The sequence below is a fragment of the Colias philodice genome, chromosome 11 (assembly GCF_061535455.1).
Source record: "Colias philodice isolate Cphi_HAF_F1 chromosome 11, ilColPhil1 Martin Lab GWU primary, whole genome shotgun sequence".
NCBI classification, from domain to species: Eukaryota; Metazoa; Arthropoda; class Insecta; order Lepidoptera; family Pieridae; genus Colias; species Colias philodice.
Window position 1 is genome coordinate 6,933,564 of NC_143096.1, and position 12,378 is coordinate 6,945,941.

The 12,378-nt window shown below is 34.7% G+C and overlaps 2 protein-coding genes across 2 annotated transcripts; both read right to left on the bottom strand.

The window, feature by feature from the left end:
- Positions 1-201: 201 nt before the first annotated feature.
- On the bottom strand, positions 202-4,701 carry LOC149484705 (uncharacterized). The gene is made up of 3 exons (XM_089700963.1): positions 4,601-4,701; positions 4,255-4,273; positions 202-503 (listed from the first exon to the last, which is right to left on the bottom strand). Exons 1-3 carry the CDS (start codon positions 4,661-4,663, stop codon positions 331-333), a joined length of 255 nt encoding a protein of 84 aa, XP_089557089.1. The 5' UTR covers positions 4,664-4,701; the 3' UTR covers positions 202-330.
- A 2,353-nt stretch (positions 4,702-7,054) lies between these two features.
- Positions 7,055-8,155, bottom strand: LOC149484706 (zinc finger matrin-type protein 2). Its single transcript, XM_089700958.1, has 3 exons — positions 7,915-8,155; positions 7,598-7,839; positions 7,055-7,356 (listed from the first exon to the last, which is right to left on the bottom strand). Exons 1-3 carry the CDS (start codon positions 8,027-8,029, stop codon positions 7,117-7,119), a joined length of 597 nt encoding a protein of 198 aa, XP_089557084.1. The 5' UTR covers positions 8,030-8,155; the 3' UTR covers positions 7,055-7,116.
- Positions 8,156-12,378: the final 4,223 nt, after the last annotated feature.

Here is a 12,378-nt window from a genome sequence, read left to right on the forward strand (position 1 = left end):
GTTCTACCACACTACAGTATAGAATAATATATAAGACTGACTTAACCCATTGACCACCGAGCGGGCCGATCGGGCCACGACACAATAGATTTTCTATTGTGTCTGTGATTCCGGGGGCTGAGGCATTAAAAATAGTATTGAGTAGGTACTAATATAGTATTATATTATCTGTGGTATTTATTGGGTATGAAAACATTTTTTTTATTCCATAAAATTATAATAAATAACCAACATTTATATTTTATCTTTCAATTTCAGTCAGAATTATATCAGGTTTGATTTAACAATACTGGTTTTTGCTGGATACAGTTTATAAGTTTCAACATATTTTTATGTATTAAGCCATTCTATAAATTTGTTAAACAATCTCAAAGCTACTTTGACAACTCTATCCCAAAAACTTGGTTCTTCTTGGGCATCTTCTGTTAGTCCAGATGAAAATTCATCAGCATCTAAATCTTCTAATTGTCTTTTTTCCCGAACTAAGGAATTTCCAAGATTATCTGAAAATATTATTGTGTATTTAAATAAGTACTTAAATATTTCAATTTTCATAAGTCCATGGAACAGCGTAATAGGTAATATTATGACAATAAGATTGATTGTTTGGTTTTGGTAGATTCAGCCGATAGACATGCAGCTACTTTGAAGTTCACGCGCGTTCTAACTGAAATCAAACAATACTTGCTTTCCGAAAGCAGCTTCGCCTGCGTGGTCAAATGAAATTCCCATGGGATTGTGGGCTTGTGGCCTATGTCACTGTCTGGCCTCGCAACTAATACCAGACTCAAGAATCATATCATAAAATATGCGACGTGATAGAAAGATAAAGAAACGCACTTGCGCATTTATAATGTTATTAGCGGTCCGGCCCGGCTTCGCCCGTGGTATAGGTATGTAACATGTATACGTTTGCTCTCCCTAAGAACCATCCTCGTAGGTATTTCAAGGAATATTAAAAAAAAAGAATTAACGACATCGGTTCAGCCGTTCTGAATGCGTATTTCCAAACTATACATAGCCAGAACGCAACCATAGGAAACTGCTCGTGTATACTTTGTAATGCTGTTTTTAAGTTTGTTATTACAATATATACACGAATTTTGCGTTCTGATCGTGTATACTTTGTAACGCGGATGCTTGCTTCTTCGTTCCAAACTATACACGATCAGTACGCAAAATATAACTAAATATACTACACCACTTACGCTTGAGCGAAATAATAAATATAAAGACAATCAAAGATTTGTACAGCTATATCTATCTACTTTTATTCTTCTTGATTGATTCAGTAAAATATGGAATAAAAATATTATTAGGTAAGCTTAGAAAAATAAATAGGTAACAGATGTAAGGGTTACTTATGGGTTAGGTTAGGTTCGTGTTTTTTTTTAACTACACAAAAATAGGAGCCCCGCGAAGCGGGGCTCCGTCGCCTCGCAACCGTCTTCTTCTGGACTTATTAGATTCTTAAATTTTAGCACTATTGTCAATTGTAAGTCGTGCAGCATAGTCGGGAACTAAGACACAAGCATCTAATAATGCATACATGTGTATTCAAAACAGCAATACAATAATATAAACGCGAGCAATGGAAAGACGCCGCGCTTACTCCGTAACATACACGATTAGTCCGCATGCGTACTGGCGCTGCATATTTTGGAGCGCTATTCTTACTTACTTCACTACAAAGTATACGCGAGTAGGTATTTGTGTACTGCTGTTGTATAGATTGGAAGAACTTCGTAAAAAAGTTATTTCCATACTATACGTGATTAGTTTCACACCGATGCGTACTGGCCTTGTATAGTTTGGAAAGACGCGTTCTGAATAGATGAATAAATGTAACAGAAACATGATTCATGTGTTTCAGAATATACCTAACAGTTATTGGTATTGAAATAATCTAAACTAGTTTTAGCCCGAGGCAATACTCGCATTCGCGTCGCGTTGTTCCCGGGTAAAAATTCAGTGTGTTACTTCGTAAGTATCGTTTTTCAGCATCAAATTTAATAAGATAATATTATGCCCAGCCGTTTTCGCGGAAAGAGTAACAAACCATTCATCTACATACCTATATAGTTTTACGAAACTACAAAAATTCCCAACCAATTTATTTTAAATTTGGTACGATTTCATGATTTTCAATCATCTCTACCTTGCTGCGTCAACGCAATAAACGCTATTCCCACAGATCCCAAGATCGGCATGAAATATTATTATACATAATAATGTACCATAATATACACGGAAATTCCGTCGCGGATCTTCCGCGCAATTTCACACAACGCCAGTCGCCAATACATGTTATATTTAGGTATATTTCATACAAATTACAATTAGCGGGCACACTATTTTCCTTTCAATTCTTTCTCTATCTCCAAATTCGTTTGTAATCTACACTAATATTATAAAGAGGAACATGGGCGTAGCTAGCCATGAGCACAGGGTGGGGCAAAAAAAAAACCGGCCAAGTGCGAGGCGGAGTCGCGCACCGAGGGCTCCGAACAAACCTACTTTTTATTATGTTGTAGGTAACTCTAAAATGTATGTTTTAGCAATTTTTCCTTTACCTGTGCTATAAGACATTGCTTTTAACCAAATTTCAAGACTCTGTGTTCACGGGAAGTTTTGATTCCCTTGCGAATGTCGAAATTTGCGATAATTTGCAGCATAAAATGGCTGTGTCTTTTGATTGCGTTGGCTTATAAGTTTGATTTTTTCACAGCTTTTAGAGACCGTAGACTTGAGTATTCGATATAAATTTCAGCTTGATAACTCTACGCGTTCCTGAGAAAAAGTGTGTTGACAGACAAACCGACAGGCAGACTTTGTTGTGCGTCTGTCTGTCTAAAAATACCTTTTTTTTTAACTCGTGGCGGTATCAAGCTGAAATAATAATGAATAAATCAAAACAAACAAAAGATACCTACAGCCGTTTATGTTGCAAATTTCATCCCTATATTATATAGTTTATCTGTCTAATACAATAATATGATTCCTTTTTACCATAAAATATAGGTCTATGTAAATAGAAAAATAAACCATTTTAAATAACTCAGTAAATAAAGCAAAACCTTGCACTTCCGATTTCATGTTTGTTTTAGGTTAATGGTCACTTATTGACCATAAAAACACAAAATGCAGAGAGATCCAGGTGGAGCTTTGATCGCAATCTTATAGTTTTTGACCGATATCTCGAAAACTATCCACTTTAGGGCAAAAGTTGCTTAGACTTTTTTGTAGAAAGTAAAATTTCGCATATTTATCAAATAGGCCATAAACCGTAAATAGTAAGTTTTACAAAAAAATTTACATGGTATAAAAGATGTAAAATTTTACTACCTACAAAAAATTCCCAATATTTTTTGCCTTAAAATGGATAGTTTCCTAGATATCGGCCAAAAACTTTTATGTAAGATTGCGAGCGTAGCTCCACCAGCCCCCCTATGCAAGTGGCTTTCTGTTAGCGTAGCGTTCAATAGAATAGACTACGAATGTATGAGATTGACGTAAGCTGTAGATAAACGTATCTACAGCTTACGTCAATCTCATACATTCGTAGTCTATTCTAGTGAACGCTACGCTAACAGAAAGCCACTTGCATAGGGGGGCTGGATTTGTCAGCATTTTGTGCTTTTATGGTCAGTAACTTATCCTAAAACAAAAGTGAAATTGGATGGGAAATTTAGTGCGAATTTGGCTAAATTAAAACAGCTTTGAATGGGGTAACAGTACTACACTACTTTATCTGGCACCAAAAGTAGTTTAAATCATGTAACATAGAAGCGCAAGCTTTTTGTTTAGATCGCATTTTTTTTTGTGTCGACTGACAACTTTCAAGTGAGAATTTTTTAACGGATGTTAAGTTTTGTAGTCAGTACCTAGATAATTACGTTTTTTAGATTTGGTTAGGTACCTTCCAGGTCAGAGCCAGGGTGGGGCAAGTGACCCACCCTGCCCCACCGTGGCTACGCCCATGAAGAGGAAAACTTTGTTTGTTTGATTGTAATGAATAGGCTCATAAACTACTGGACCGATTTTGATGAAATTTGGCACAGATAATCTTTAGACCCTGAGAAAGAACATAGGCTACCTTTTATTGCGAAATATGTACCACGGGCGAAGCCGCTAGTAATTCTATAAAGATGGCAAATATTCGCAACCATCGTTTTGTAGGTAAATGCGTAAGTGGCGATCGTTCATAATACAAACTATTCAGAAAATCGTTATTTTTGCCATTTTAATACTTACTTGAAGAATCGTATGAAATCTGAAAAAAAAAAATAGGAATTCATTAAAAATGAGATAAATTAAAACTTATTATTACTTAATTTTAAACTCAGTTGTTCGCCCCATCTCCGATCTATGGCAGCTTCCAAACAATATACTTACCTAGTTATGTAAGCGTTTAAGTAACTACTAACTGTTTATGTAACTAACTAAGCGTTTAAGTAACTACTACTGTGTATCTCGCAGTGATTAATTTCATTTATAATATAACTAACTATTTATAGATTTAGAACTCAGATTAAAGGAGTCAGTTTAATAAGATGACATATTGGAAATACATAGTTGCCTGAATATAAATCTTACTTACTTGTAACGCAAAACTGACGCAAAAGAAAGATAGTAATCCTAAAATCACAAGTATGTACTTCATTATGGTCGACCTTAATGGTGACACTCACATTTACCACAACAGTCCTCCTGACTTTGAACTTGCGTTTTATAGGAAGGCGTGGCTACGCGATCGTAGCGGAAATCATGACTTGTAATCACTGGTTACAAGTGTAGATATATTACCATTGTATGTATTACTGTGGCTCAAATTTTTGTTGTGTTACCTATTGCACGCCTCATAAGCGAAGCGTTGAGGTGGGTACTACTGTCACTTCGCGCAAAACATCTGATTTTTTATGTATCATACATTGCACTTGTAAGATAATACATACACACACATATTAAGAAAAAACACTATTTTTAACGTTCATGATATTTTTGATGTCATTTTTGTTATTTAAACTAGTTAAAAAACAGTTTAAAAAAGTTCTGTCTTGGACGTCCGTGTGTCTGTATGTGCGGATCCTTTTTCTTGTTAACACGATAGCGACCGAAATACTTTACTAATCGAGTCTTTTTTTTTCTCTTACGCTTGAGTATGCTCAGGAATAGAACCCTTTCATTTTTCAGGGTCTGATTCGATGTGGTTTAATTGTTATTAAATAAACAAAAATAATAATTAATAAATATTTATTAAAAAAAAATTATGAGGCGTGCACTTTTGGATTTTCCAAATTATTTAATTTTCGTAGCAGTTGCAGTAAAACTTAAAAAAAAACGTTCGGAACCAAGCTCCTAGCTACCTTAACGTATAAAAGCTTTTACAATAATAATATACATAACTATTAACTACAGTTTTGTTCTATTATTAAGTAAAAAGTACCTAAGTCGGTGACTATTTTAAACCTGAACCTGTGCCTGAACAACTGTACCGATTTTGATGATATTTGTGATTTAATAGACAAAGCCTTGGAAAAGGACTAGGTAGGTACCTTGTTTCCTAATTTTTTTGCCATGAAAACCCAACACTATGAAAGTAAAATATATCGCGTTTTATGTAAGTATGTATTTGATTTTAAACTTTATATTATTTTTAAAAAATAACGGTAACTAGCAGGTACCTACGTAGAAGAATAAAACTAAAATTACGTATACTATTTATCATATAAGAATTCCTGGTGATAAGAATATTAACTATAACGATAAATATATGTATATAAAAACTTATGTGGTCAGAATAGGTAGTCATACAAGTACTAGGTACCACTCACATGAATGCATAACGGATATTTGAATAGTGAATAGTAGTGACCTTTGTTACACATGATAGCTTCTGCACAATAGGTGGCTAGTTATGCTGATGACTATCAAAACAAGCTGTGAAAAGCACTATAGTTAATTTACAGAGATTAGTCAGAAATATTGCATAAGGCTGCAAACATAGACGTGATTCGTTTGTGCCTATATCTATTTGCGGACTGCGGTGATTGTCTCGATTCCGTGCCAAAAAAAAGTACTATAACGCCCTCTTGTGTATGTCTCATTAAAATCTGTTATGCAGTTTTTAAGATTAATCTGATCACACAGAAAATCAGACCGTTATGAGAACATAGATTTTTTTAGATGTTTGTTTGAAAGCAACTGAGTAAACGCGACGTTTCAAAACACGAAGAGGTACCTAATTAACTATAATAGAGCGTATAATATTATAATATATGCAGATATATAGTAACTATTTCAATATAATTTATTTTAAACGGATGTCATGTTAACCATGGGAAACTCCACAAAAGATCGACATTTCACAATATACCATTCAAATTAGCAAGCAATTACATTGATCCAACTTCTGATTACAAACTTAGATGCAACTAAAAAAGTGTCGTTACTAATATTTTATTAATTTTAGCTTGTGTATATCTCGCAGTGTTCATTCAGGGTCGAATTCTCACCCATCCAATTTAAGACCGCGCAAACCGATGCTTAAGGTCGTTTAAATGTTGTTATAGCAGCAACAGAAATTTTCAAATCTGCAACTATCACAGCTCATGAGATATAGCCTGGTGACAGACAAAACTGCAAAGTCTTTTAACAGGGTCTTGTTTTACCGGGTATGAAACGCTAATTAAGAAAACAAACCCTATCTTGGTTAATGTGCAGATGTTCTAGTTAATATTATTGAGTACATAACAATTAAATAATGTCCCCTGCTTGAATTAATAATTGTAAAAAAGCTCTAGTAAAAAATAACATTAATGGTATGAGTAAAGTAGTTTTAAATAATAAAAAAGTGAAGCTTGATACAAATTCTGAATCATTATGATTTATGAGAAATATAGGTCAGAGAGCTCCAACAACATTTCCAGTTTCCATGCTTATTCATCACATAATTTAATATTAATATTGACTTAATATTTTTTTAATGGTAGAAAATTTAGGTTCAACCAGGCCCCTATCAGCTATCAGGATATCACCCAATGATACAGTAAAAGCCAAAAGAAAATTTGTTTATTCATCATACTGAATATATCTTATTCTAATAAAGTTAAGGGATCATTTTTTTGTCGCCCCAAAACCAGAAAATCCCATGATCTGAGCTAATTCCGACTGTGCGGGAGTGTCTTCAGTGTCATCGTCTTCCTGTAGTTTACGTTTTTTGTCTCGGCGACGTTCGCGTCTGAGTTCTTTCAGTCTTGCCTCCTCTTCTGCAGCTTCTTTTAGCCGAGTATCCAGTTCATATTCCTTTTTCTTCTCTTCTAGTTTACGTTTGTTTAGTGCGAACCTTGCTTTAACCTGAAATGTTGTTTTTATTGTATTTTTAACATAAGTAAATAATTGTGAATGTATTTGAAACATATTATGGAAATATAACACCGTAAAGACATAAAATATGTCTCAAATCAGGTCTATTTTTTTTTGTAATTATAGTAATAAATACAGAAGATACTAAACTATGTAGTTATAACAATAGCATTTATTTATTGTTGAGCTTATTGTATCAATTTAATAAAATTCTCATTTTAAACATACAAACCTGATCCAATGAGCTTCGTTCAATTTTCATGGACATACCAAGATTCCTTTGATGTTTTTTGCCATTAATGTGATCAAGAAAGTTAATAGAGTCCTTGACAACACAGTCGCATACATTGCAGTAATAGCCACCAGTTTGTGAGGTAGGTGTGTTTTTTGTTATTACTACACTTTTTCCTAGTTTTGAATCTAAGTCTACTTTATATTCACGTTGTTTAAGAAGTTCTCGCTTAACTGGTGGAGCTGGAACAAAAAAGTTGTTTTAATGTTTGATCATTAATAATACATTATTGTGCCATACCAAAATGATAATATTACCCTTTTTCTTTGAGCGTTCTTCTTCCTCCAATTCCGCTTGTAGTCTCTCGACAGCAATTTTCTCAAACTCATCTTTATCCCATTTTCTACGATGATCATCCGGTCTCATACTCATTTTCGCAGCTGTAATTATACTTTAAACTTCTAATTATTAACCTTGTTATGATTAAAAAATGAACAAAATTTTGTCAACACAAAATCCACATTCGACAATCGACATTCGACACCTATATTTTGACACAAAAAAATGTCAATGTCAATGGCCGAAACGTCATTCTCGTTCTGTCGTACAGACTATTAAAATTAAGTTACCCATTCACAGACTGACATGTTGATTCCCCGAGAACCGAAAAGAATAGGCATGACGAAAGATTTTGAAATCCTCTTCCATAATGTGTGTATACGTTTACTATACAAGAAAAACCCTATATTTCGGTAATATAGGTACTTAAATTTAACGAAGATAAAAGCCATTTTTCAAAAAATATTTATTAACTGTACCAAAACAGCTCACAGGTGTCATGGCGTAGGCGTGACGTCAAACTTTGGTAAATACGTAATTATTTGTACGCATTGCGAAGAAAATTAAAAAAGTCTTTATTTAATATGTGTTATAGAAACGAATTTCAAAGTTTATGAGTGGTGTGCAGTATTGCAGTATGAATCCACATAAAAATAATGCTCAAAAATGTGTTAGTAATTATTTCAAGCGAGAAATAATAAGAAATGATTGTATAAAGTTGGTGCGGAGAACCCCGAACCACGTATTCGTGAATTCGCAATTGTATTTCTGTTCTGAGTCGATAAAGCATACGTGAAACAATAGAAAATAAATAAAAATGCGTATTCTCAACATATTCATAACAACAAAACACATCTGACGCGAGTTGTTTACTTAAGCGTGACGTCACGCGTGTTTTAGTCAAAATGGCTAACTGCAGAATTTCAAGGTTTTATTTTATTGATAATCTCATTAATCTTAATGGTTTTAAGATTTCTAAGTCACTATATTGAATTAATTTATTGTACATTTTCCCTTAAAAACACTACGATCATTTATGGATACTGTCGTCATGCCTATTACTGCTCGAAATCGCACGAAATGAATTAAAAAATATGTTTATTCGTGACATTGTACATTTTTGCTGATAAGCCCAAACAAAATATTTTTTTTATAAAATTAATTCTTAGGTAAAAAATACATAACTAAGTTGTGCATGAGTTAGGGTGCTTTTCCACCAGAGATGTGCTATGCAGCTATGCTGTGAAAATGTAATATCTGTAGTGTAACCGTTTCCACCAATGCTAAGCTATGTAGCGGTGCGAGTAAGATCTGCTATGAAGATGCGCCGCCCCAAAGAAGCTGTGCGACGAAATTGCGCAGCTCGACCTATGTAATGTTTCAAATAGCCCCGCATAAGCTAAACCACTCGTGACAGAACGCAATCTATAGACTACAGCATCCTTGCCTATAAAAAGCGTAGCTTATCTGTATCCGTTTTCACCATTTTCAACAATTCTACGCTAACCTAAGCTAACACTGGTTCTCAGCAACGTAGCATAACATATCTTTAGTGGAAAAGCACCCTTATTCCAGAATATAATATAGAGACCCCACTACGAAATTAGCCCACTAGGCACGGGCTTGATAGCGCCTTTATTTAATCGATTTCTATTATATATAGTTCTAATCAAACAATTATTATCAGTATAATCCAAGGGCTACATTATTGAAAAACAAATAAGCGAGAAATTGAATTATGTGTATTAAGAGTGTCATGCTGAGATGTATGACGATTTATAGAAACACGGCATTAATCATGCTTCGTACCTACTTTAATAAATGGGGTTTTTTCATTTATCAACGTCAAGATTATATTTTGAGTTGAATAAGATCTTTTATAATAAGTATCTTTGAATACGGTATAAAGTTACGTCTTAATTATTATTAGATACATAATATGCAACACCTTCCCTTTTTAATAAATATCTATCAATTACTTTTATTTTGAAGAAGGAACTTAAAAAGCTACATAGTTGCTTATACGGTATACCACAAAAAATAATATAAATGGAATGTTTAACATTTTGATGAGCGGCTTTTCTTGATTTATCGTCCAATACTCAAATAGGCGCATTAATTTTTACAGCCCGTAAATGCCAAATTGGTACGTAACGTAATTTAAAAACCCATCCCCTCGGCATCGTGTTGCGTGAATTTTGTCGGTTTGTGGACATTTTCATTTCTGTTTTATAAGAACCGCTATTCTATCTGAAACTTTTGGGACAAAATACAAAACAGCTGAATAGGTTAGGTTTATTTTATTTTTTTGCTTATCATGCACAGATATAATATTTAGGCCATATTATTATTATTATGTCTCTCTCCATAATACACGGGTACCACCAGAAGGAAGATACCCGGTCCTTTGGAAGGCTTACGTGGGGACACAGGTCCAACACGCAGAGGCCCTTTAGAGAATTTAATGTGTTGTGGGACACCAGCCGCAGCCTGCCCATGACTGCACTATAGAGATACAGCCCTGGGCAGTCCGCGGCCAATGTAGGACTATTGCAGAAAAATGGAAATGAATAAAACTGGGTTACGGAAGGGGGTGTTAGATGGGCTGGTATATTGGTTCTATGGGGACTATGGACGTCTGCCTTTTCAATATTAAAAATTGAAAATAATGGCAGACGGTGACTCGCCAGTTCGGTCGATGGGCTCCCAAAAAGGTTACCGAGAATGGCAACAAGGGGGCAACATCAGCTGAACGGCTAGGGGTGTAGAGAGGTGCGGCACCGGTTTCACCATCGCGGGCCCGAGGGCCCGGAGCGGGTTTCCCCGCTATTACGCCATTAGACACTTCCACCCCCGAGCATATAGCTCTAGCGGCTCCACTCTGGACGGCCAACAAAGGCAAGCCAGAGGTGGGGGATCCTGAACCTCGTCATTGTTCACTCCGAACTGCCACCAGGGCAGTCCAGAGGTGAGGACAGGGGCCTTCCCCGGGAGCGCTCGGTTCCCGCGGGGTCGCTACTCCCCGACACCTCGCCACAAGGTGCCCTGCGGGGTGACTGACTGCACGGCTGGAATATCTATTATAGATATGCCATCCGGGGGCGATGGGGTCGTCACATCCCTACGCCTTTATTATTATTATTATAACGATTTTTCAACACAGGCAAATCGACAAGTTCATCGCAAGTGATATTATGTCTACTAAGACATACTACCTATCTATAAATTAGGTACCTACCGAAAGCCTGTAAATATTAGGCAATTTTTAAATTGTAATTCACTTGTAATTTTATTATGATAAGGTATAGGTAATAAAATTGATTATAGGTAGGTACTATACTAAAAATAATGCAAATTCTGGTATTATAAGTAAGTATATTAGACGTTATGGTTGGTATAATTTATTTACTTTCAATTTATTAAAAAAATTTCAAAATAGTTTTTCAACATGAAAAGTTGCGGAAGCGTTTGTTTTTTAAAAACAAAGTTTCAATTATGCATGCTCGACATGAACTGTTTGTTCCGAGAAAATGAGGTCAATAATATTGCCTCAAGTTAAAGCGTTTTAACATAACTTGACTATAGCATCGCTCCGTATTGTTTTACACTTCCAGTAAACGCTTAAGGTATTTTTTATTATTTTACGTCGTACTGTAATCCCAAAATTGGATCAGAAGCTTTGAAAGAATTACAAAATAAGCAAAGCTTTTAGACGGGTGATTGAGATTAATGATTTGAAATATTAACACTGTAATAATATTAGGAGTTAGAGAAATTATGTTTGTTATCGCAAATATTTATAAAATAGGTAGGTATAACAACGTTTATTGTGTGATATACACAATATTCTCTTTATTATTACCTATTTTGTAGGGAAATATTTTTATAGAATATCCACATGTAGCCCAGTAGTCACTCGCAGCGTTATAATTGATTTAAACCAATAAAACTTACTGTAGCGTGTAAATTTTTATAAACATTCTGAAATTTATCTTCAATATATACCGTATAGTAAATATGTGGTAAATATACGTATTTACCACATATTTACAGGTGATAAGGGAAAATCAAAACGGAGGCATGCGACAAAGAAACGCTTTATTGCAAAAATCTCCATCAGAGACCTCTGTCTCTGATGGAGATTTTCTTCTAAGACGTCTGTCAAGCTTTGTTCGTCTCAAGAGACCAATGCAATTTACATTGAACGCGGCTGAAAAAAAAATAAAACCTACGTCGACGCAATGCTATTAAGAAAAGTGTCTGAAATGTTATTAATCTCATCATGAAAATTGAAGTAGATTGTAACTATGTAATAGAATTGTTATTAGTTTCTCGTATGTATTGTAACATACATTGCATTATAATTAAAAATTATTAACTAGCCTTTGCTTTGCCTGGGTTGAAATTTTCAGTTCGGAACATTTTACATTAACAGATCTAAA

Excerpts from the sequence above, each read along its gene's own strand:
- LOC149484705 (XM_089700963.1), bottom strand. The coding sequence starts at position 4,663 with ATGAAGTACATACTTGTGATTTTAGGATTACTATCTTTCTTTTGCGTC.
- LOC149484706 (XM_089700958.1), bottom strand. The coding sequence starts at position 8,029 with ATGAGTATGAGACCGGATGATCATCGTAGAAAATGGGATAAAGATGAG. Across the intron at positions 7,840-7,914 it reads AGAACGCTCAAAGAAAAAGG|CTCCACCAGTTAAGCGAGAA; the intron begins GTAATATTATCA and ends TTTTTGTTCCAG. Across the intron at positions 7,357-7,597 it reads AACGAAGCTCATTGGATCAG|GTTAAAGCAAGGTTCGCACT; the intron begins GTTTGTATGTTT and ends ACAACATTTCAG.